The sequence below is a fragment of the Nanorana parkeri genome, unplaced genomic scaffold (assembly GCF_000935625.1).
Source record: "Nanorana parkeri isolate BGI_ZX_2015 unplaced genomic scaffold, ASM93562v1 scaffold2155, whole genome shotgun sequence".
NCBI classification, from domain to species: Eukaryota; Metazoa; Chordata; class Amphibia; order Anura; family Dicroglossidae; genus Nanorana; species Nanorana parkeri.
Window position 1 is genome coordinate 71,824 of NW_017308423.1, and position 26,448 is coordinate 98,271.

General features: G+C 44.2%; 2 protein-coding genes across 2 annotated transcripts in view; both read right to left on the reverse strand.

Annotated features, from left to right (window-relative positions):
* Window positions 1-3,028: 3,028 nt before the first annotated feature.
* Window positions 3,029-14,823, reverse strand: LOC108800894 (extracellular calcium-sensing receptor-like). The gene is made up of 5 exons (XM_018572876.1): window positions 14,815-14,823; window positions 8,711-9,547; window positions 7,020-7,244; window positions 5,415-5,538; window positions 3,029-3,945 (listed from the first exon to the last, which is right to left on the reverse strand). The coding sequence occupies exons 1-5, from the start codon at window positions 14,821-14,823 to the stop codon at window positions 3,029-3,031; spliced, it is 2,112 nt and encodes a 703-aa protein (XP_018428378.1).
* A 1,047-nt stretch (window positions 14,824-15,870) lies between these two features.
* The window catches only part of LOC108800895 (extracellular calcium-sensing receptor-like), an 18,447-nt gene continuing 7,869 nt past the window's right edge, over window positions 15,871-26,448 (reverse strand). Inside the window, exons 3-6 of the mRNA XM_018572877.1 lie at window positions 24,961-25,797; window positions 22,622-22,846; window positions 20,497-20,620; window positions 15,871-16,784 (exon numbers count right to left, since the gene is read on the reverse strand). Of these exons, the coding sequence (XP_018428379.1) occupies window positions 15,871-16,784; window positions 20,497-20,620; window positions 22,622-22,846; window positions 24,961-25,797 (2,100 nt within the window). The remainder of the gene's footprint in view (window positions 16,785-20,496; window positions 20,621-22,621; window positions 22,847-24,960; window positions 25,798-26,448) is intronic.

Sequence of the window (26,448 nt, forward strand, 5' to 3'; positions counted from 1 at the left end):
TGAGCATGGTGGTGTTAAAAGCAGACTCCAGTAGACTTCTGAATAGAAAAAAGTTTGTGTCCCCCTATTGTGTGCTTTAAATTCAAGTTTTAATTGTGACCGACTCTGACCTTGAAGCTTTGAGCACTCTGCTTCCTTCTAGCAACTATAACTTTTCTCCGGGGTCCCCTGAACTGTATTGCAAATAGAGCCTGCTCAGCCTGAACCACCTATCCCTCACACTGCTAACAGTTGTAGCTACCTTGCCCTAAGTGGGGTGACTACTTAAATTTAGTTGTGCTAGGACTGTATCCAGTCTAGCTTGTGAACGACCTAGGGCTGCAGAGATTTATTACCCCGGAGAACTTTGTTTGCTGTGTGTGTTTTTCCTCTTTAATCTAGAGAGAGCTTTTCACTATTTGACTTGGTGTGAACCATCCGGACTTCCATCTTGTTTGGATACCATCTCTGCTAAACTTATTTTTGTAAAGGCAGCAGGCTGTCTGGACTGGCCATTTTTTAGGTTGATGTGATCAAGCTCTCATCTAATTAAGGACATTCATTTTAAATAGTGTCTGTGCTTAAGGAATTCCAATGCGGCACCCGGCTATCTAGGGGTGAGAACTGTTCAATGTAACACACTGAACTCTTATCTGATTCTGTGAGGTATACACTCTGTGTGCTTTCTTCAATAAACCAGTTAATGTTTCCACTCCAAAGTCAGTGTTGTCTGATTCTTGGGGTAAGCCCATGCTATATTCACTTGCTTCTGGTTCCAGCACCCAGGGAACAGGCTTAAAGGAGAACTATGAGATGAGTGATTTCCACTCACCTCATAGTTCTAGCCGACCTGTGACAATGAGACTGGCACAGGTCGGCTCAGTAGATCGGGAGGTGAGCGAACACATACCAGGTTCGCTCACCTCTCGGTCCTGTCACGGCTCTCTGCCGTGACAGGGGGAGGGGCTGGATTCCCCTCTCCCCGCTCCGATCTGCCAGCGCTGACTGGCGGAACGGACGGGGGAGGGGGCGGGTACAGCTGGCTCTGCCTCTAGATAGGCAGAGCCAGCTGTCACTCACGCAGCTGGGCGGATCCCGTCATCTACGTTGGGATGCGCTCCGGCTGTGGCGTCTCAGTATACCGCGAGCTGTAGCTCGCGGTATACTGAGCTTAGGGTACCGGGAGGACGCTAGTTTGTGTCCTCCCGTTACCCTAAGGAGAACTATGGGGAAAAACACTGACCCCATAGTTCTCCTTTAAGACGGAGATATCCAGTCAGGGTATCAGGGAGTCCGTCACATAGCTGATTACATAGTTTGCACTCATTTGGCTTTCCCTAAGGATTCTGTTATTGATGGCATCTACCTGATGGTGGATGTAACCTTGCCACAGAGCAGAGCAACCAATAATGGAATGTATAAATATCTATGTCTCTCCAGCCAATCACTAGCAGGTCTATTAACTAAAGGGTGAAGAGTTTGGAGAAGGCAGGAGAAGTGAACAATCTAGAACAACATAGCTGATTTGGAGAAATTCTCCAATTCAGCTCACTTTCCAGTTCAGCTATATTGTCCTAGATTGTTCACTTCTCCCTCCTTCTCCAAACTCCTCACCCTTTTGTGAATAACCCTGTAGGAGCTTTATGGCCAGTGGTGCAGGCTGGGGGAGGACACAAATATCTGGGTCTGACCATGTGAGAAACTCTTTCTCCCCTGGGCTCCTGCCTGGGGTAGGTGAGTTATAAGTGTGATGTCTGACCAGGCCTGAAGCCTGCAGGCAGTCAGGTGTGGATCCAGTCTGGGTCAGGGATTATTCCTGGTAGGGAGAGCTAGGTAGGAACTTAGTCTCCCAGATAGCAAGTAATTGTGCTGCAAGTTTGAAAATGACTTGCTAAACTCTTGCAGACTTGCCGAGCTTCACAATTTTGTTGCACGATTACAGCAAGTCTGCATTGCAAGTCTCCAGACCAGCGAGCTTGCAGAGCTCTTGCTAAGACCTGCAGGACTCTTGCTGTAGACTTGCCAAGCAAATTTGCTACAAATTCAAAAAGTGTCAACTAGAACTTGTGCTGCGAGTGTTCTGCAAGTCTACAACTTGCCAGGAATATGTGCAGCAAGTTAACAAAATTACAATTTCACCCTGACACAAGTTTGTGGCAAGTTATCCTTGCTATCTGGGCTGTTGGAAGTTCCGGAGAAGCCAGGATGGGCTTGGACCTCTCTGGGAGTCTGGTGTCTCACCTAGGGTAGATCTCAAACATTTCTATAGACCAGCTTTGGCTCTCAATGTCACCACATTTTTGATTTAAAGGTCCCTTGCACTGTGGAACTGGAAAGCATTTGGTGAGTCTGGAGTTCTGTGTTATCCTAGCTGTCTGCAGCCTTAATATTCTCCCTCTATATTTACCATTCATAGAATAAAGCATTAGAAAAACCTTAAACTGACTGGCGTCCAAGTTCTTTATTGTTACTGCCACATCCCACATAACGGCTAAGGACTCATCACTGAGGTAAAATGTCAGCTTCTCCTGCCCCTTGAAGTCCAGGGAGCGCTACACAGTCTTAGCTGAACTCTTCTGATGGCCTCATGGGGCATTAGCAAAGGTTACACATACCATGTACCTGCCCCTCAAAGATGGTTTGACAGGACTAGAAAGAAAATCCTTACAGATTTTATATGTATGTGCTCTAAGATGCTTTTACAACATTGACATATCTTTTGGTGAATGACTTGAGTCATGAGAAAGGTGACACATTCAAAACAAGTTGTTTGTGCTAACACTCAGGTGAGCGATCTCCAATATCGTTTAATCTCTAACTAAAAGATGTGCCAGGTTTTTCTGACCTTCTCCAACTGGACTCACCCTTTGTAAGTCCAATAAAATATATAATTTCATAAGTTTATGTGTCATGGTTTTTGAAACTGAATGTGGGAATGTTTCCAGCAGAGTGACCAAGCTTTACTTCAATCAGTCCTTCTCCAGTCTTTGTGAACATTTAACTGTTTCAACTCTTATGTAGCCTAAACACTACACATTTTTGCCCCATTTTAACCAAAACTCTTCATATTTTTACTGCCTGATAAGACCTCTCGACTGTTCCTTTCTGGTCTCAGCAGGATAATATAACATTTCGGTAGGAATATACAACTTAGCAGTCCCGCACTGGAGGCCAAGATAGCAAATATTTGAACAGCCACGGTGTACTTGCCATTGGTGCTCAGATAGGCCGGGATGAAGGAAATCCAGACACAACAGAAGACCAGCATGCTGAAAGTGATCAGTTTGGCCTCATTGAAGCTTCCCGGAAGGTTCCTTGCCAGGAAGGCCACCAGTAAACTTACCATGGCCAGAAAGCCCATGAACCCCAGAGTCATATAGAAAAATATTCTCTGTCCTTCATTACACTCATATATTATTTTATGGCTCTCGATCTCAGTATTCAGCATCGGAAATGGAGGGGAACTATGAAGCCAGAAGGAACAAATGCCGATCTGCAAAACTGAACAGAGCCCTACAACGTTACGAGGTATGGTGGGACCCATCCATTTCCTCAACGGACTGTTCAGTCTTGTGGCTTTAAAGGCAAGGATCACCATGATAGTCTTAGCCAGGACTGAGGAGATACTAATGGAAAAGGCCACGATGAAAAAAGTTTGTCTCAGGACACAACGGAAAGTGGTCGGCTGACCAATGAAAACCAGACAGCAGAGAAAGCAGAGAACGAGCGACACCAGCAGGATGTAGCTCAACTCCCTATTGGTGGCTTTGATGATGGGTGTGTCCTGATATTTAAAGAAGATAATTAAGATGCACAGAGTCAGGATTGACAACATGATAACTGTTATCACCAGGATGATTCCCAGCGGTTCATCGTATGAGAGGAACTCTAGTACTTTTGGGACACAACTATCCCTCTCACCATTGGACCACTGATCTGAGGGACATCTGGTACACTCATCCGCATCTAAGCAAGAATATAAAAAAGATTTATTAACACTTGTTAAAAAAAAAACATGTCTGCGGCCAATATTCACAACAGAAATCCAGTGTTAGCTTTATTTAAATATAGATACAAAGTCTACACATACAGTATATATTGGACTTTTTTAGATGTCAGATACTAAGGTATCATTACTTATGTTAAAAATCATTCCATTTTAGTTGTATTCATTTATAACATATAAAATAAATATGATTAAAACTGTTTATAGTACATCATAGATTTTAAATATCAAACTATCAATAAAAATGTTTCAAACATATGGGGATTATTCACTAATGAGCCGGATCCTTCGGCTCTCTTGGGCCGCCTGAGCCTTTCGGTTCAGTCGAACAGAAGGGCTGCTGTACGGGCTATTCACTATTGCCCTACAGCAGCCGAAGGCCACCGAGACGAACGCATATGCTTCATGCCATAGTAAGCCATAGTGACAGGCAAAGCATGGAGAAAGGTCAGCCAACGCCGACCGATCTCCGTGCAAATGACAGCTGGGCGAAGCCAGCAGTGATCTCGCAGCTCGCCCTGCCCCACTTGTAATGACAGATCAGCATCCCCAAATGACCAGGGAGACCTACAAGCAGAAAAGAGAAACCACAGATGCCTCTCTCTTTCTATTTTATACTTGCATATCTGATAGTTCACAATTTGGCGGGGGCTTGCGTTTATTCCCCAGTTCTATTTTGAGCTGCCTCAGATATGGGGAAAATCCTCTATTTCCACTATATTGCTCCAAATATTTACATTGTCTGTAATTGTGCATCTTCTCCAAGACGTTTGTGATGGTGTAGCTCCTCTGGTATTCCAATCAGTGATCCCAGGCCCTTGGGTATCACTGCCCTAAATGTGTCCCCTCTTCCTGCTCTCATGTAGCTCTCTGTCTTCAGACTGGGGGCTGGAGACAGAGAGCTACCTGATCATCGGTGCTGGGCTCACGTTGAAGGCAATTCTGTTATACCCAAGGGCATAGTTTGATTTGCTGGGTTGATCTGATCTGAATAATGAAGAAGCTAAACAATCACAAATGTCTTGGAGAAGTTGCCCCATTACAGACAATGTAAACATTTGGAGCAATGTAGTGGATATACAGTAGCTGATAAGCCCTATATTTGAGGTGGTGTCAGAGGGAAAGGAAGTAAGAGAAAATCTATCAAATTAGGTCACAGACAGAAACAAAATACCTTACAGAAATCTTAACTCTATCCAAAACTAAAGAAAGAAATCATCTGTAGTTAGGCCTTGACTCTTATGTTTGCTTCTGAAGCATTCCTATTAGGACATTTCAATTCTCCAGCTTGGTCCCAGTCTGGGCCTCTTCCCAGTTGGGCATGAGGAGCTCCAGTGTGCCCTCCCCTGGAGTCATCTGTGCAGGTCATTCAAACCAACCCAACAACTACTTATTAATTGAAACATTTATACGCTCCACTATCAGATACCTGTATAATTGGTCATCTCTCCCATGGAACAGGGGAGACAGTTATAGCAACAGATGGGTCTTCCTTGCAGATTAGCTTTCCTGTATCCAGGTCGACAGCTGTTACTGCAGACAGCGATCGGAACCTGCAAAGGGGACAAACGCATCATGACCGGACATGGAGGAAGCTGAAGTATGAAGCTAATATATTGTAATGGTGCTAGTGCCTGGGGTCTCTTGGGGGCAGGCAGCCCCAAATGGGGAAAGAGTTTATAAAGCAATTCAAGTTTCAAACTGTCCACAACAAGGTTTATTGCATTTCCAGCACCAAGTAAACATAGACAGTATTCTCTCAGGAACAAAATAAAACATAAAATAGATGATTGCCTTCCCTGGACTACACAGTTAAAGTCCCTATCTGCCAGGAAACTAGACCTTGTATCTATTATCTCCAAGGTTTGAGAGGGAATGCATTATCAACCAGCTTCAACAAAAGAAGGCATACACACTTTTAGCATAATTAGGTCTAATTAGGCCAGTTTTCAGTTAACCATGTAGCATAAATTAACAATTTCACTGCCAAACCATGTTTTTGCTGTGCTTCTCCCACACTGTAAATGTAAATTTTTTCACTGCATCAAAAAAAAAGTTGAATGAAAAGGTCAATATATATTTTTTTGTACAATAAATGGCCAAAGGTTTGCGGATATCTGACAATCACAGCAATATCAGCTTGTTGGACATCCCATTCAAATGCCATGGCCATTAATATAGAGTTGCCCCCCTCTGGGGCTCTAACAGCATCCAATCTTCTGGGAAGGTGTAAGGCAAGGATGGTGCCCGTGCGTGCGCATAGGCCTATATTCCGTGTTGGTAGAAAAACATACCGGAAGTGCGCGCAAAGACGAGCAGATGTCCGGCGCGTAGGAAGTGACGCCCCCTCTCTAATACACTGGCCTATATAAATGGGCATGCCCTAACCACAGTGCTGATGTTCTTCAGCTAGTGCTTCCTGTATACCTGTCATTCTGTTGGATTGCTCTACCCATTTTTTACCCGGATTGCCTGACTCTCTCTCTTTGCTGCCTACCCCTTGACCCTGGCCTGTTTACTGGACTTTGCCTCTGCTGATCGATTCTGTACCTGGCTGCCACACCCGTTTAACCCCTGGCTTCCATGACCCCCCTTCTGCTTCCTGCTCCTACTACCACGCTGCCCACCAGGTTTGACCTTGGCCTTGTTTCGCATCCAGGACTTCTGCTGCACAGTGTCCAGTCCCTCCAGTGGCACTCGTGCTACTCGCTGTCCTTTCACCCTCTGTTCCCACCTCCAAGGGGTGCAGGAGATGGGGTGCAAGAGAAGTCTCCTCACCTTTCCGGTCTCCTACCATGTACGGGATAGAAGGTTTTCCACAAGATTTTGGAGGGGGTCTGTGGAAATTTGTGCCCATTTGTGAGGTCAGGTACTGATGCTGTATAAGAAGACCTGGTTTACAATCACATTCCAATGCATTGATTACATTTTTAAATTGATCATTAAATGTTCCATCAGGATCATATATGAAGCTACTAAAATCTAACAGAAACACCAAAGTGATCCTTCAATTGTAGGTGTGTCCTTCAATTACCTGTAAAAGGGGATCATTCCACAGGATGGCGCTAATGTTCAGACTGATCTTCTCCCCCAGTTTGGCCTCAGGGTCAAACCTCCCAACTTTCACCAGGTTGAAGCTGTCATTGAGGATCTGGACGTTCATGATATCATATGATGCTGGAAGGTCCCCTTGAGAATTAAACTTCATCACCTCCCCAGACTTTGTGTTGAAATTGGTTTTCTTGAGGTAACTGAGAACCTAAGTTGTTTTCATAACACCAGTTAGCAATACCTTGAAAATTTATTTTATTCACATTTAACAGATTTGGTAAAAACAAAGCTTTGTAATATAAAATATGATAAATGAAAATAAAGACTGGCTCCATTTGGAGCCTATATTTTAGGACTGGGTGGTCGCAGGGGATAAAGAAGATACTGAATTCCTATATCCAGGGCCGTCTTTAACATGGGGCAAAATGTGCAGTTGTCCCAGGTCCAGTCATTGTTGTGGGGCCCAAAGCAGCTGCCCCATGAGCCCGCAAAAGATACACATGCAGCACCGTTCTGTTTACTATGTGATCGGCTCATGCGGGGTCACCTCTCCCTCTGATGCCTCTTCTATGTGAGATGTATGTGTGTATTTGTTTTTTGTGGGTTTTTTGGGGATGTTGGTTTGGAAAGCGAAATTGCATGGTGAGGTGGGTGGGGCATTGCGTGGTGGGCCGTGGTGGGTAGGAGCAGGGGGGGGCAAGAAAATATTTGCCTAGGGTCCAATCAATATTAAAGACTGCCCTGCCAATACCTATTGGAAATTTCATAGTTTTGTGTCTCTGCCCTTGCCACAATGGTGAGATTTCCCTGTATTAGTTTGTGTGTTTTCCCCACCCACAATGGTGAGATTTCCCACCAGTTGTTTGTGTCTCGGCCACTCCCACAATAGTGAGATTTCCCCCCAGTAGTTTGTGTCTCTGTCTTTCCCACAATGTAGATATTTCCCTGTAGTTGTTTGTGTCCCTGCCCCTCCCACAAGGTAGACATTTCCTCCAGTAGCTTGTGTCCTTGCCCCTACCACTATGGTGAGATCCTCCCCAGTAATTTGCATCTCTGCCCCTCCCACAATGGTGAGATTTCTCTGCAGTAGTTTTTGTCTCTGCCCCTCCCACAATGGTGATATTTCCCTGCAGTAGTTTGTGCCCCTGCTCCTCTCACAGTTGGGAGCTTTAACAGTAGTGCCTCTGTCCCTCTCAATGAAAAGAATTGAAATCAATGTGGAAGGTTAAACTAGGGTGGCTTTTCAGCATGTAATGGGCGTTAAATGTCCCAAGGGGGGCCAGTAAAGATCCTGGACCTGTTCTAGTGACACAAAAACATTAGCTGGGAGCATGATGTTAGATACTGAGGAACAGCGAGACTGTAATACTAAAGCTAAACCTAACTCTAACCATTGCACCAACCCTACCCCTTGGTTTATTTTATTTTTTTGAGCATGTCATTTTTATTGAATTTTCAATGAATACAGAACTAAAGCATACCCCTTGGTTTATTAACAAAATCATGTGATCACCAGTGCTGACATGACAATTACATGGCTTTCATTTGAGGCTAATGTTGGTGATATTTTGGCTAAATCGAAATCAAATTGGCCAAAATCACTATACTCATTCCTAATTATCATTGATATTTCTGAGCCAGGTAAAAGTCTATTATATACCATTTGCCACTCACCTTCCAAGGCTGAGCATCTTTGATATTTGCACACAGTCCATTATCAGAGTACCCATTTGATTCAGCATGACAACCAAGCAGTGAATGCAGAGCATGTACATAGGCATACACAGCCAGGTAGGCATGATAAGTGTAACTGAGGTCATTTGTCTCAAATAGCTGAGCAAACCTGCTTCCAAACTCTTCCTTCCCCGTGCAAAGCATGTCTTCTTTCATAACAGAATTGGACTTCTCAGTATCTCCATCAGGCAAGTGGCAGCTGAACGCTTTCTCCCAGAATGGCCTAATAAATGGGTACGTTGAGTTACCAGTTGGTTGAAGGTTTAGGATGAACTCCTCAAAACCTGGCATGGTGCCAGTACGAGGAATGAGTCCAACAGTCCCATTCAGAACCTTCCAAGCTTTCTTGGAGAAGAGTCCCGGCGTGAGTCCAAAGGAAGCTGAAGAGATGAAATTGATCCCAGTCACTCCTTCATCAAACATGGCATCTAGAAGGGCCTTCATGTGGACCTCTGGGCTGTGGAGAATGATCACATTGATGGAGCTTCTTTTAATGGCATCCACCACTCTCTTGATCTGTCTGGCTGAATAACTCAGATGGATTTTCTCCTGAAAAGCAATACAGCCTCCATTTATCTCTATGCCGGCTCTTATGACCTGGGCCCCCTGCTGCCCAACATCGTTGTCTACCACCAACATTCCAACCCAAGTCCAACCAAACTGGCCAATTAGCTGAGAGAGAGCAACATTCTGAAATATGTTGCTGGGCACCGTCCGCAGGAAAGAAGGGAAGCTCCTTTTATTGCTCAGGGCTGACAGGGTTGCCCCATGACTGATCTAGAAAGGGAATTTGATGCAAATAAGTATCTTAAGACATAAGATAAATCAAGTTATTGTGTAAGGTTTGTTATCATTGCACTGCTTCAAGCTCACTCCCATGATGGACTACAATCTCAGTACAAATTAGTAAACTAAACATGAGATTGTAGTCCATCCCTGGAGCGAGCTCGGAGTGGTGACTACTTTACAACACGCACTCTGTGGACATGATCTGTTATAATTATTGGTTTGCGGCACTCTGCGGACCATCAATCTGACATAATTACCAGTTTGCAGCACTCTGTGCACAGGAGCTGATATAATTACCAGTTTGGGGCACCCTGTGGTCAAGATCAGATATAATTACCAGTTTGGGGAACTCTGCGGACACCAATCTGATATAATTATTGGTTTGGTTTCCTCTTCTTAGAGACTGTGTGCAATAATTACAGGATCCAACTCCTAAGTGACCCCGAGATCCATGACGGAATGTGAAGAGATCAGGAATTGGGGGAATTGAATTAACGTCTGCATGGTCCCATTTGTCCTGTGACTGCTCCACTGCTATAAGAGGATGGAAAGTACAAGCCCCTTGTGGGCTGGTAATGATATCACTTTACCCTGTCATTATTTCCTGTGTGTAAGCAGTGATCAGCCAAGCTTCTGATGTCTTCCACTGATAAATATTATAAGAGCTGGCATTCTCATTGTGTGTAGGATCAGATAATCCCAGGAGATCCCTCCACAGATGTCTCCATAGAGATCCCTCCACACAAGTCTTCTCTACGGGAGACAGAATCTAAGAGTGATTGAAAGACCAGATACTCATATTACGATGAAAGAACACAATTTGTTCAGGTCGTTTTCAAAATCAAAATTGGAGTTTTTTTTAATAACGAATAAAGTTTCAGAAAGACAGAATCTGTGTAGGAATAATGTGGTAATAAAACAAATGGATCCTTCTTCACTTCGCAACAATTTATTTCAATACATTTCTTCTTACTTATACAGGAAATGCCCCCATGTTATCTATCAAACTGACCGCTTACAGCTTTCATTGGGGACATCCCACACATTGCCTTTCCCAACAATGTCCTGCTTCACTCCCAAGCTGGGTGTACATTTATAAGATGAATACTCATCCTCTATAGCAGCATTTCCCAACCTTTTTTTCAGTAAAGACACCCTTTAAAAGTATACACAATTTGGGGGGACCCTAGTCTAAAATGTAATGGAATTTAAAGTGGGGAGGGGCATTCAAAAACACACAAAAAAGTCCAGTCCCCCAATTACATCAGGAGTCCCCTTTTACATCAGAATCCCCCTTTACATCAGAGTCCCCATTTGCACCAGGAGCCCCCTTTCAAATCAGTGCCCTTTACATCAGAGCACCCCTTTCATATCTAAGTCTCCTCTCTTCACATCAGAGTTCCCTATCCTACCTTCACGTCAGAGTCGTTCCTTCACATCAGTGCCATTTACATCAGAGCACCCCTTTCATATCTGAGTCCCCCCTTCTCGTCAGAGTTCCCCCTTCATATCAGAGTCCTCCCTTCTCGTCAGAGTTCCTGCTTCACATCAGCAGTCACCTTCACATGAAGTGGCATAACAATAGCCATAGCAGCCCATGCAGCTTGGAGGTCTCTAGATGAAGTGATAGGATTGGCGAAGTTATGGACTCCACCTCACCTCTGTGTGGAAGAAATAAACCTTCAAAGCGCTGGAGCAAATAGAAAGATTCCATGAAACGTGATTGTTGTTTTCCTGTGTTAGCTTATTTAGGGTGATATTGTGTCATACATGTATGACCCAATGAAATCATACAATGGATATAAAAATATTTTTTTTGCAATAAAATGTTTTTATTCATCACACAAATAAGTTCTCATCCAAGTACAGAAAAGTCAAAAGAAGGAATATGGAGGCAATGTTCTGGAAAGGTCCTTTTTGTGGGGCTGATGTGTACCAGAGGAACTTCTGTGTGATGTTTCTGGATGCGAGAACCACTCAGGGACTGCTAGCCAAGGAGCTGTATTAGGGAGGTCTGGGTATTCCACTTTCTCTGTCCCCCTGTCTTACCATGTTCAACTGAAGCATTGAAAATGAGCTTTACGTGTGGACCTACCAAGTGAGGGTGATCTATCCTGGGCACTAGAAAAATCCTATCGAGGAGTCTATCTGGTGTCCACAAGACACCATTAGGTGGAGGCAATAGAGACTTAAGAACACCAGGACATTAAAGCTAAACTCTAGGTGTAAATATTGATGTATTCTTACATCCAGCTTGGCCCAATATTAGTATACATATTTTATACCTTGAAGGGCCATGGGGATCCTGTAAAACACTCCATAGCCAGAGTGTCAGGATGCCAGGGGCGTCGCCCCCCCCACGAGGTCAGAGGGTACGGCATAGGGTACAGACCTCCCTTCAGCCTGGCAGACCCACGGGCGCTCCGGCGGCCACTACGCGTGCGCGAGCTACGCGTCGGGTGCGCGTGCGCAGTACACAGGCTGCGCGCGCATCCCGGGGCCGTGCTCGCAACACACGTGCACCTGTTTGAGCTTCAGTTGTGGCCTTGCTGGGGGAGGTTCCCCAGCCCACACACACACACGCCTTTCGCCTGCCATTGGCCCTCGGGAAGGGAGGCCTCCTGGTCGCCTCGGAGACCAGGGGGCGGACTCACACCCCCTGGCTATAAAAACCTGGCCAGAGCCCTGGCTCAGTGCTGAGTTATTCCACCTCTTAGTGTGACATACGAAGCTCTCCTCCTATGTGCCTTGCTGCCTGTTACCTGAACCCTCTGCTGACTTCCCGTGCACCGACCCTAGACTGACTATCGCCTCTGACCCTTGCTGCCTGCCTCGACCTTGGATTGCGCTCGACTACCCCTTTGGATTGCCCTTTTGTTACCTTGCCTTCGGACTTTTTAGGCTGCTTCCTGCCAGCGGGTTCCCTCCGTGCTGCTTGCCACCGGACGCTCCCGACACAGAGTTACTACAGTGCTTTACAGCTATCTTCTGGGTCCGGTAATGCACCGTACTGAGCCACTTCTCTGTGCTCTGAAAATACTGGGGGTCACTTCCTTGGCACAGCAGCCATTTAGAGAACACCTAGCATTTCAACTAATGAATACATGGCATAATCTGATTGGACGAGGGGCAGATTGTGATGTTATCACACCTTGATCAATCAGAGAATGCTTAGTGTTCATTGATAAACATTTTAGGCATTCTCTGCATGGCCACTGTGTTGAGGGAGTGACCCCCTGTTTATTTTCACAGCAGAGGAGAATCTGCTCAGCACAGCGCAGTATGAGGACACAGAAGATCACAGCCAGTGCTGTGGTAGCTCCAGCTTCTACAGTGCTTTACAGGATCCCCATGTCCCTACCAGGTATAAAATATACAGGGTTATTCACAAAAGGGTGAAGAGTTTGGAGAAGGCCGGAGAAGTGAACAATCTAGGACAAAATAGATGATTTGGAAAAATTATCCAATTCAACTCACTTTCCAGTTCAGCTACATTGTCCTAGGTTGTTCCCTTCTCCTGCCTTCTCCAAACTCTTCACCCTTTTGTGAATAGCCCTGATACTGTATATATATTTCCACTGGGCCAAGCTGAGGTTCATCTTTAAATGGAAGAACTCCCTATTACTAGAGTCTCAAGATCGCCCGTTACTGAAGTTCTAACACAGTGTAGGGATGTAATGACGGCAAGGTAGGGGTCTTCTCATATTACCCCCCTCCCCCGAATTACCACTGCAAACATTTTCCCTTTTACAATTAATAACTGTGATGGCCACACCCCTAATGTAAAGCTTCACACTTAGCTATGTCATACTATTGTTACAAATTCCCAAACAATAGTATTATGAGAATAATTATAGGACTCTCGGGGAAGACATAAGGTTACTGGAAGAGGACAATTAAATAATTGGCACAGTCAGGAGCTATTGGTTCCAGCTCACCCTTTGTGGATATTCGGTTGTTTTATGTCTCCAGGGCAGGATCTGTGACTGATGTTCTTCAGCATTGGCTAGGTGCTTTGTGCCTGTGTCATCTGGTGGTTTAAAAATGAACTCTAAGCACTACCCCTCCTCCCCAATCCCATACCCCGTACACCTCCCCTCCTTCCACAGCCCATCTCCATGTGTTAGAAAAAAAAAAATATATAAATAAATAAAGCAAAAACCCACCAAATCTGTGGTTACGAGTCTGAGTCTACTATCTTCTTTATTGAGGAGGAGGAAGTCCTTCTTCGTGCGTCCATGTCACTGCCTGGGTGACATTATCACTTCCAATTGGCTGTCTAGTGGTGAGGTTCTTTTTGAATGCCAAAGGCTACAGCAACTACAATTGATTGTAACCACAGATGGGCATAGTATACAGCATCGTATCACTCTTCATTACTTACGTAAATGGCTCCCATGAAAAACATAGACATTGGATTGAAAGTAAAGTAAAAAAGCTTTAGAAAGTATTTTATTTATTAAAAAGTACTGCATGGGTGAGAGGGTTGGAGAGGGGATATATTTGCCCAGAGATTGGCTTTAAATAAATATAACTGTACAGGACCAGCTGCTGAATACGCACCCTTCTTAGTGCACCTGAACGGTGCCTGGTCACAAATGTTCCTGTCAGGGACCAGAACACCTCCAGGTGGCACTGTGGCACTGGAACCAGATCCTGTGGTTCCAGTGCTCACCTGCGTGTGTACCAGCAATCAGTGGTTAGTCACCACCTGGTGCTGATCTGGGAGGGTATTTAACCCTGCAGTGAGGCCTGTGCCTCAGTATTGTTTACATATACTGTATCCTGTTTCCTGTATCCTGTTCCTGCCTTGAACCCGGACTCTGACCTGATTCATGAACCTTACCCCTGAGGTCTCCTGATCGGTGGCTCTCCTCTTGTTATCCTGCTCCCCAGGGTTTGCCCTGTTGTCTCCAGTGTGTACTTTGTTATTTGTATTAGTTAGGCTTTTAAATGTTATTTGCGGGTGTTGGTGGGGGTGTTTATGGTTGTGGTGTTTTTGGAGTAGCTAATAAACTATAGTTCATAAGCATTGTTTGGTGTGGTCATGTATTTGGTTCTCCTGTAGAGATATCTGCACGTGGTGTGGGGACACCCATGCACGATATTGTGACAGTTCGTCTTGGTCCATTTTGGTGTACTGCTTTGCATTTCCTGATATTCTAGTTACAAGCCAGGCCCATCTCACATATTTTACTGACACTTGACCTTTGTCTTTATAGCATATCAGCTTGATGTGTGTATATATATCCTACCTTGACCATGCTTCGGGGTGCTTTAATAAAATATTTGCACAGCTGTTCTCTCTACAAATGAATGTGTTGTAGATTTGCACAACATTATGGCCACTGGATGGAGCTGAGAAGCATAGGAAATCTACCACACAGAAGTCTCAACACAAATAACTGGTTAATCACACTGGTGCTGAGAAGACCTGAGAATGCCTGGATATTTTGGACCTTGCTAGGCCTGTATTCTGCAATATAGATTTCAGATGCAACCATTGGCTCCACGGGAAAGTCCTCTACAGAAGAATGGCTTGGATCCATTTTATTATTTATGTATAGTTCTGGACTGGAAGGTTTTTAACCATTGCTTACCCTTCCATCCTTCTTTGAGTTTTCTTTGGTTCCTAACCAATATGAACAAGCCCACCCCTACCAAAGTAACCAGCTCCAGGCACTTTGTTGCCAGAACCTACAAACATACTCAAATTCCACGAACAGTTAGTTTTTCTGAGTAAACTCTTCTCTGCCTATAGCACTCCACCCCGCACACACTACTGATAGCCATCTCTGCTCCTGTATTCTACTCATTACAAACAGGCCTTCCTCCCATGGAGCTCTGTGTACAATCACATACAGGAGAGGCAAAGTGTACATATCTGGGAGATGTGCAAAGGGGGGATTGAAAGCTAAAAAATATATTTGCTCTTAGATTTTGTATTCAAGAAGTATGGCAGAAAATGACTTTGGGTCTTGAAAAAGGTGACACATTGACCAAAGGACTTGCAGTGTTACCTTCTATTATCTGTTCTGTATTACACTTTTACATCAGAGGAGATGGGAAACTGGGTAAATCTGTGTTTTTCTGACTGGACTAAATCATAAAAAGTCTGAGAAAATATATTATTTACAACCGTTGGTTGTTTGTCTGAAACTAATATGAAGTTGACCAAACGGTAAACAATGCCTTGTGGCAACTGGTCAACCTTTATTTGCACCCAATGTTCTCTGCAACTTTATGAAGGTCTAATGACATAATTGAAATGTTTCCTTTTGTACATCAACTCTATATAGTGAGGAAGAGTTTTATTTATTCCAATTCCTTTTCTTTTTACTGCCTGATAAGAAATCTCGATTGTTCCTCTCTGGTCTCAGCAAGATAATATAACATTTGGGAAAAAATATACAACTTAACAGTCCAAGGCTGGAGGTCAAGATAGCAAATATCTGAACAGCCACTGTGTATTTTCCACTGGTGCTCAGATAGGCCGGGATGAAGGAGATCCAGACACAACAGAAGACCAGCATGCTGAAGGTGATCAGTTTGGCCTCATTGAAGCTTCCCGGGAGGTTCCTTGCCAAGAAAGCCACTAGAAAACTGATCATGGCCAGAAAGCCCATGAACCCCAGAGCCATGTAGAAAAAAACCTTCTGCCCTTCATTACACTCAAATATTATCTTTTGGCTTTTGTTGTTCAGCATAGGAACAGGAGGGGAACTGTATAGCCAAAATGAACAAATGCTGATCTGCAAAACAGAACAGATCCCAACAACATTATGAGGGATAGTTGGACCCAGCCATTTCCTTAATGGACTGTTGAGGCTGGTGGCTTTAAAGGCAAGGATCACCATGATAGTCTTGGCCAGGACTGAGCAGATACTAATGGAGAAGACCACACTGAAGAAGGTTTGTCTTAGGAGACAACTAAAAGTTGACGGTTGACCAATGAATACCAGGCAACAGAGGAAGCAGAGAATGAGAGACACCAGCAGGATGTAGCTCAGCCCGCTATTGGTGGCTTTGATGATGGGAGTTTCCCGATACTGAATGAATATAATTAAGATGCTGAGTGTGAGGATTGACAAGACGACAGCTGTTAACACCAGAATGATTCCCAAAGGTTCCTCATATGATAGGAACTCTAAAGCCTTTGGGACACACTTGTCCCTATCCTCACTGGACCACTGATCGGAGGGACATCTGGTACACTCATCCGCATCTAAACAAGAATATGGAAATTCTATATTAATGCTCAAGATAAATCACATATTTGATTGCAGTACTTTATAAATATATTGTAAATAATAATCTTAGCAGTACAGGCAGTCCCCGGGTTACGGACGTCCGACATACGGACAATCCGTACTTACAAACGGGGTCCACAGTTCTCCTAAATGTACCTGCAGCCGCCGGGTACATTTAGGAGAACTGTGGCTGCAGCGGCCTGTGTCCTGCATACCGCCGATGCCCCACGTACCTCCGCTGATGTGCCGGCTTCCTCTTCAGCCGTTCCGTCGGCTTCCCCGGTTCGGGCGATCCTCCGGTCTCCTGGTCTGGCCGCAGCTCCTCTGCCCCGCCCCCCTGCCTACTCTTCATTGCAGGCTGGGAGCCATACCCAGCCTGCTATTGAATATTGTAAAATGCAATAGCCAATAGCAAGCTGGCTATTGCACCCGCCCACTGTCTGCTGTCAATCAGCATGGGTGGGGGGGACTTTCTGCTTCAGGCCCCTCCTCTGCTGATCGACAGCAGGCAGTGGGCAGGTGCAATTGCCAGTCTGCTATTGGCTATTGCAATTTGAAATATCCAATAGCAGGCTGGCTATGGCTCCCAGCATTAAAATACAAAAATATAAAAAGTTTAAAAAAATTACAAAAATTAAATTAAAAAGACTAAAAAAAGTAAAGAAAAAGTTAAATAAATAAAAATTAAAAATATAAACAAATAATAAAAAATAAAGTTTATAAAATAACATTAAAAATAGAAAAACATTTTTTTATGGTGTGTCATTTTAAATAAAAACAAATTTAAATTATATTATAATCTTCTGAACAAGGGGAACAGACAGCAAAAGAACCGTGACCCTTCCCTATGCTATCCAAAACGAAAAAAACATTTTTGGGCTGGAGTTACACTCAAAAAATGTTTTTTTAACCATATATATGCCTATATATGTTAATGTTGTATGATACCTGTTTCAGGGTTTGTATTATAACATGATAGCCATATATGCTCATCAGATTTACCATATGCCCAAAGGTTTCTAGACACCTGACCATCGCACTTATATGAATTCGTGTAATTGTGTAATTTTTTAGGTCAGGTACCGAGTAGGCCTGGCTCTCATTAACAGGGTTATTCACAAAAGGGAGAAGAGTTTGGAGAAGGCCGGAGAAGTGAACTGGAAATATTCTTCAATTCAGCTCACTTTCCAGCTCAGTGATGTTGTCCTAGATTGTTCACTTCTCCAGCCTTCTCCAAACTCTTCACCCTTTTGTGAATAACCCTCATCCAAGTTCATCCAAAGGTGTTCAGAAGGTTTCAGATCAGAGTTCAGTGCAGGCCACATGAGTTCCTCCACATCAAACTGGTCATGTTATGTCTTTATGGAGTTGACTTTCTGCACAGGGGCACAGTTATGCTGGAATAGAAAAGGGGAGTTTTCTAGGTCATGGTATCAGAAGTAGTAGTTAGTCACTTTCAACTAGACCAGTCTTGTAATGTTAGTGTCAGGTGGCGCCGTGGACTAACGGCGTGGAGAGGAACCCACTGGTAGAAAGCGGGCAAGAAGGTCCAAAGGGCGAGGTACAAGATCGTAATCCCAAGGGGAAGTCAAAGTCCAGTCCGGGTCGAGGCAGGCGGCTAAGATTCAAGAGCCGTAGGCAGGCCAGGGGGTCGGTTATTTAGAAAGTTCAGATGAGGGGGCAGAGAATGATAGCAAGATCCAACAAAGAGGCTAGATGTTTCGCACAATAGAGGTGGAATAACTCAGTAGCAAGCCAGGGCTCTGACCAGGTTTTTATAGCCAGAGGTTAAAGACCACCCCCTGGTCACCGAGGCAACCAGGAGGCTTCTCCGTCCGGGAGCCAATGACAGGAGTGAGGAATGGAAGTGTGTGCTGGGAACCACCCCCAGCAAGGCCCTCACCTGATTGTCCTAATGGGCGCAGGGGAGCTACGCGCATATAACGCGCACACGCGCGCAGTCTGTCCACCACGTGCACGCACAACGCGCATCTCGCGCATGCGCAACCACAACCCCAGCGCCAGGAGCTCTGCCGGCTGAAGGAGCCCTTGAGGAGAGGTGACACCCCTGATTCCCTGACAGTTAGAGATGTTTTACCACTCACCCAAGTGCTTTCATCATTTGAAATGAGTTTTGATAACATACCCCGGCAGTTATAGCTACATGAGTAACACACTTTAATCCAAGCAAAGGATATGTTAAGGTAGATTGTAATCTATCATGATAATGTCCATGAGGAGTGAATAGCTCTGGGACAGGTGAGTCACAAAATAAATTATCCTGAAGCTAAGCTAAATTTTTAGCTCAAATTGGTAAATGGAAGGTGGAAAAAAGGAACTGACAAATAACTCAGTGTTATGTATAAAGGATTGGATTTTGTCACTAGAATCAAGGTGAGTAGATTAAGTTGACTGGGATAAGTAACAAGAATAGATTAATTCAAAACACCAAAGAAAGTATTTTTCCAGTGATTGAGAGGTGGCAAATAGGACAAGGAATGACCCAAATGTGATGGATACAGAACATAGAGGAAGACATTTTAGGTGTAAAAATAATAGGGGGAAAATGGAACTCAATCCTGAGGAGGACAAAGTCCTTTTGGCATTGAAGTGGGTGCACCACAAATTATTTTCAGATAAACTTCCCTCTTCAGATTTCGTCCAAATTTCCGAATTGCATACGGGAGCTCCTGAATGCTATTCGAGTCTGGGAGCCATATCCATATATTACTAAAGCTGAGGATCCCAGACTCGAATGGCATTCAGGAGCCCCCGAAAAGCATTTTGGAAATTGGGATCGCGAATGCCATGCGGGTCTGGGAGATTCAGCTTTAGTATTAATATCTGTATATGGTTTTCTGTGTTAGGCACAACAAATATTCGTAAACTCATCCCAAACTAACGAAAATTCAGATTTCGTCCAAATCCAAAACCCAAACCCAATTGAATTTCGGATCCGAATCCCGAAATAACAAAATATTCAAACCAAACCGAATTTTTTCCGCAGCTTACATGTCTAGGAGGTAGTATGGCATCCATAATACTGGACATGCCTACTTCTGTAGAGTCAGGGCCCATTATGCAGGGGGCAGGATTACCCTACTGGACCCTGGTTATCTCATATACTGTATGATACACAACTTTTTTTTTTCATGGACATGTTGATTCCAACAGTTTTACCTAATTATAAAGCTTCTCTGTCCTAGAGCAACATATTTTGCAGATACATTTTGGAGATATAGTAAGATATGCATTTAGCATCCAATTGTGTTAGGTGCTTTGCCATTCAAGGCCACCATAACCCATTAGCCTGGGATTTGTAAGTTCTTGGTGGCATCCAAATATGGGACAAAAAAAAAAAAAAAAAACACAGATGCAAAAGGTGGAGGAGAGTGCATCAGTGGTCACTGAGTCTGAGCTAATGTCCGTATCTTACAAATAAGAGAAAGGTGCAGGAACTTTTATCAAGGTGAAACATAATATTTAGAGAAGAAACAAATAAGTAAGGTAGAGCTGAATGAAACAAAGAGCAATTACTATGTTGATCTTTATAAACAAACCCCATAATCCTTCCAGTTCTCCCCATGGCTTTCTCCCAGATGGATAGGCCTGGAACAGTGACCAGATTAAATGCAATTAACCAGCTGTCACCCACTTCAAAGGTTCAGCCGCTTCACCATATGCTACCTGTGTAATTGGTCATCTCTCCCTCAGAGCAGGAGATGCAGTCGTAGCAGCAGATGGGTCTTCCTTGCAACGGGGATTTCCTGTACCCAGGCCGACAGCTGTCACTGCACACGGAGATCGGCATCTGCAGAGGAGACCATATAGTCATGAGTGGACATGAAGAATGAAGAAGAATAGTGCTAGCCTTTCATAAAATATAAACTTTTCTTCAAACTAAAGGGGGGGAAACGTTCACTCACATGAGTTCTAACCTGGAATATAGCTGGCCACAGATGTTTAAAAATGTGGGGACATGCATTCAATCTGCTTGTATTATGACGCCTTTAGGCCAGTGTCTCCCGTAAACAGGAGCAGCCTACTCACACGAGTGAGGGCAGAAAGAAGTGGCAGTCTGAATTACATGGAAAACAACAATGGTTGTGCAAGGAGTTTCTAGATGATTGTTTTTGTGTTCCATGAGAATACTCATTTTGGTGCTGTCATGCACTGCCCCACAGATATAGGAATGTTACCTGATCTAGCCAAAAAGGCCAGGAGATTGCCACCCGTCTATGGTGACCTTTGGTCAATGACAACCTCACAAATGGACAACTCACCCACTATCATTATAGAGCCATTACCCACCCATTATCTCTATGATTATGCCTAGAACTGGTTGAAACACATCAGTGGTTAGTATGCTTTTCTTTTATTGTTCGTGGATCTTCAATAAAAGTTTGTCCAACTCAAGCTGGTCAAACCATTCCTGGCTTTGTATACAGGGCCGCAGTCATGCTGGAACAGAAAAGATACGTCCCCAGACTTTATACCACAAGGGTCGAAGCACACCATAGTCTAAAATGTCATTGTGCTGTAGTATTAACGTCTCCCTTTGCTGGAAAAACTCAGTTATTTGGAGAGGGGTCATATACTTTTGGCCAGTAAGTGTAATGGTCAGGTGTCTACATACATTAGGCCATATATTGTATAATCTGTAATAATATTATTATTATTATTACATAGTATTTATATAGCGCCAACAGTTTGCGCAGCGCTTCACAATATAAGGAAGACATTACAATCACAATACAATTCAAGACAAGATAGTAAGGAGGGCCCTGCCCGTGAGGGCTTACAATCTAAAGGGGAGGGGGAAGTGATAGATGAGGAGGTAGCTGTATGGGGAGGAATTGTTTGAGAACGTGATGGTTGAGCGGTTAGGTTGAGGTGGGATAGGCTTCTCTGAAGAGATGAGTCTTTAGGGATCACCTTAAGGCAGTCAAAGTGGGAGACAGACAAACAGGTTGGGGTAAAGAGTTCCAGAGGATGGGAGAGACTCTACATAAGTCCTGGCTGCGAGATTTGGAGGAGTTGACAAGGGGGCTGCAAAGTAGGAGGTCTTGGGATGAGCGGAGTGGACGGTTAGGGTGAATACTTTGAGACAAGGTTTGAGATGTAGCCGCGGGGCAGAGTTATGGATAGTGTCTACATACATTAGGCCATATATTGTATAATCTGTAATAATATTATTATTATTATTACATAGTATTTATATAGCGCCAACAGTTTGCGCAGCGCTTCACAATATAAGGAAGACATTACAATCACAATACAATTCAAGACAAGATAGTAAGGAGGGCCCTGCCCGTGAGGGCTTACAATCTAAAGGGGAGGGGGAAGTGATAGATGAGGAGGTAGCTGTATGGGGAGGAATTGTTTGAGAACGTGATGGTTGAGCGGTTAGGTTGAGGTGGGATAGGCTTCTCTGAAGAGATGAGTCTTTAGGGATCACCTTAAGGCAGTCAAAGTGGGAGACAGACAAACAGGTTGGGGTAAAGAGTTCCAGAGGATGGGAGAGACTCTACATAAGTCCTGGCTGCGAGATTTGGAGGAGTTGACAAGGGGGCTGCAAAGTAGGAGGTCTTGGGATGAGCGGAGTGGACGGTTAGGGTGAATACTTTGAGACAAGGTTTGAGATGTAGCCGCGGGGCAGAGTTATGGATGGCTTTTCACTATCAGTTTCTTTGAAGATGTAGAGAAGAATGAAAAGAGAGATTTCAACAGTTTTTGCAAATGTCAGCATTTCAAGCCCCCAAAATCTAAAACAAAATGGCAGAATGAGTGGTAGAGTGTCAACATCAATTACCTGTAAAAAGTGATCGTTCCAGAGGATGGCGCTGAAGTTCACACTGATCTTCTCACCCAAGGTGGCTTCGGGGTCAATCATCCCTATTTTCGCCAGATTGAAGCTGTCATTGAGGATCTGCATGTTCAAGACATCAGAGGAAGCAGGAAGGTCCCCCTGGGCATTAAACTTCATCATCTGCCCAGACTTTGAACGGAAACTGGTTTTCTTGAGGTAACGGAGCACCTGAGTTATTTTTTGAATATCCAAAATATTTTAGCCACATTTAAAGCCCAACTTATGGCAGTTAAAAAATCTTAAAACAAGTGCCCCCTCTTTTCCCAGCTGATGATGGACATAATTCTCATTTTGTCAAGGGGATGATGTAACACAGAGTCAATTTATCCTATTTCCACTTTAGTCTCAAGGTAAGCCAAAGGTAGTATAGTAGTTAGTATAGAAACATTGGAGGCAAATGGGATACTAACCTGCACGATTGTAAGGTAACGCCTGTCACTACGCATGCGCAGGGTCCTGTTTTTCGTACAGTAAGTAAACATGCGCTTGTGAGCATGCGTGTGCAAAGGGATGTACGCACAAAGATGCGCTAACCTCTGGCGCACAGTAAGTGATGTGGTGACCTCTGGCTCTAAGGAAATTATGCAGTGACCTTTAATAGACCAGCCCATTTAAACAAGCCTGCCTGATCCCCATGTGCTGGATAATCTTCAGCTTGTTCCTGTGTCTGATTTCGGTTTCCTGTTCCTGTGTTCTGACCTGGATTGCTCTTGACTACTCTGATTGCCGCCTGCCTCCTGTCCTTTGCCTGTTTCCTGGATTTGCCACTGTCTCCTGCTCTGTACTTTGTTGCCCGGCCGGTGTCACCCTTGGCTTGTCTGGCCTGATCCTGACTCTGGAATTTACCGGCACGGTGTGAACGCACCTCTGGCACTCATGCTACTTGCTGTTCACTCAGACTCTGTCTCCACCTCCAGAGTCTGTGGGACACGAGGTTCAAGGGAAGACTCCTCATCCAACCGGTCTCCAACCAGGTGCATGATAACGATGCTGCAGTTGTGTTGTCTCTCTTTTCTTTGCATTGCGATGGAGTATTTTTTAAACTTCCCACTAGCGGTCCTGCAGGCTTTCTCTCTGCAGTTTCCAGGTGTGACAATTGGTCAACCAATGCCTATCTTCTTGCCAGCGTTATCATGCACAAAGCAGAAACAGTGGCCACTGCTGGTCCTGCATTGGATGTGATGACATAAAAGTGCACACTAACATTCCTGCCCTGGAGAGGACCAGACCACAAGCTGCCACAGGGGGTACCTTCCCAATGCCAAGTCTTGCCCCTCCCCCTTTCTGCCCTAACATTGACTAGTCGCTGACGGCCACAATTCGCACGTTCAGACCCAGATTTTCGGCTGACAGTCCGGTCTTTAAACACTTTAACAACAGCTGCTCTTGAACATTTAACGAATTCTGCTGTTTTGCTGATACTCGCTCCATGGCTCCGAGCGCCAACAATCATCCCACGTTCAAAGGCTGTTACATCGCGTTGTTTCCCCGTATCTTCAGAAAACAAATCACTTCTACTGTCGTGGTAAACAACCTGCTTCCCTATTTATAATGGTCTGGCCCTCTAGCAACTTCAGCGCCAAATTATAGCTAATTTGCCTACAAACGTCAGGTGGTCATAATAAACTGGCCACTCAGTGTATATATACATATAGATCTATATATATATATAGGTGACAATTTTTGCTACTGCTGTATTGTTCACGGTGCCGTCCGTTGTCGCTACAAGCACCCACCTGCTTTTGCAGGTTTATTATTATTCCGGTAAGGAATGCAGCTGGTTTCCTACTACATTATATATGCCTCTTGGCGCTAAAGATTGCCATCAACACAATCCACCTGCTGCTTCAATGATCACTCTTTACACAATCTTGATGGGCTGCTCATTTGGAAAGGCTCTGGGGTTCCCATCAATTGCATGAAAAACAGAAAAAACAGAGCGCCACAAACAAAAATTGTATTGTATTCATCAAAAGCCAGGCTGTCCACACAACAGGAGACCAACACCCCGACTTGGATCGAAAACTGCCTCCGGTCATATCACCGTCCACCGGCTGCAGTACGCTAGATTGATGCGTTTCAGGGGCACTACGCCTTCCTCAGAATCAACAATGATTCTGAGGAAGGTGGCGTTTGATGAATGTTTGTGTCGCTCTGTTTTTTCTGTTTTTCAAGCAATCAGTTTATATCTTCACTGTGTGTTTGGTTTTTTTTATATAAAAGCTGTTAAATAAAAGGCAACCTGAAAAAGTCATGGTTCAAAAAATCCATCTGTAACTCACCTTCCAGTGTTGCGCATCATTGATATTTCCACATGTCCCATAATTATAAAACCCATTTGTTCCAGTATTACAGCCAAGGAGTGAATGCAGAGCATGTGCATAGGCATACACAGCCAGGTAGGCATGATAGGTGTAGCTGAGATCATTTGTTTCAAATAACTGGGTGACCTTACTGCCCAGGTCTTCTTCTCCGGTGCAGGTCACATTTGCCTTTATATGGGGAGTATTTGGCCTCCCGCTACCTTCATTAGTCCACTGACAGCTGAAAGCTTTCTCCCACAATGGCCTAATAAATGGGTAACTTGAGTTGCCAGTTGGATGAAGGTTCAGCAGGAATTCCTCAAACCCTGGCATGGTGCCAGTGCGTGGAATCAGTCCAATTGTCCCATTGAGAACCTTCAAGGCTTTCTTGGAGAGATCTCCAGGAGAAAGTCCAAAGTAATCTGAAGCAATAAAGATTTTTCCAGCAGCGCCCTCATTAAACAAAGCATCTAGCAGGGCCTTAATATGGACGTCCGGGCTGTGCAGAACAATCACATTGGCAGAGCTTCTTTTAATTACGTCCACCACTCTCTTCATCTGCTTGTCTGAATAACTCAGATGGATATTCTCGAAAAAAGCGATACAGCCTCCATTTCTTTTTATCCTATTTTGTATAATCTGTCCACCGTGATGCCCAACGTCATCGTCCGCCACCAATATGCCGACCCAAGTCCATCCAAACCGGCCAACGAGGTCAGCAAGAGCCACTATCTGAAAAAGGTTGGGTACCGTGCGGAAAAATGATGGAAATAATAATTTATTGCTGAGAGTCGGAAAAGTGGACCCATGACTTATCTGTAAAGGGATTAACATTCTTAGCAGAGTGAGGGAGGATTAGAATTAATGACAGTGTTTTTATTAGTGTCTATACCTAACTGTCCCTTTTACAACCATTTCTCCCCATTTTTTATGCTGGTGTCACAGGGACTGCAAGTTATGGAAATTCTTCCTAACAGGGTTATAGACAGAAACATTGTGCCATAGTTTTCATTATTACGGATGAGTGGTTATCTGTTTGCCAAGGGTGCAGTCAGTGTCCATGCTGGATGGAACGGCAATCAATTAGAAGTAAGGCCACATGAAGAGTGAGTTGCTTCGACAGGAAGACTACAGACCTTCTTTGTCTGTAGATTAGTACTTGAAGCTAAGAGGAGTAGAAAAGCACAATCACTGTGCAACAGCAGTAGGCAGGCAGCACAGCATATGTATGTAATGATCAGAAATGGCTGCCCCATGGTCACATTCAGACCAATATGTAAAAAAATACTTTTAAAGAAGACTTTAACTAAGACATTAAAGTGAACCTTCACTGCCCAGGCCCACTTTAGGTCCATTTACTGTTCATTTATTTTGCTTGACTCCATCCCTGAACCGCAACTTTTACCTAGGCAAGAAACACTCGTCCTGCTCTCGCTGCCTCCTGGCATATGCCCAGGGAGTTGGGGG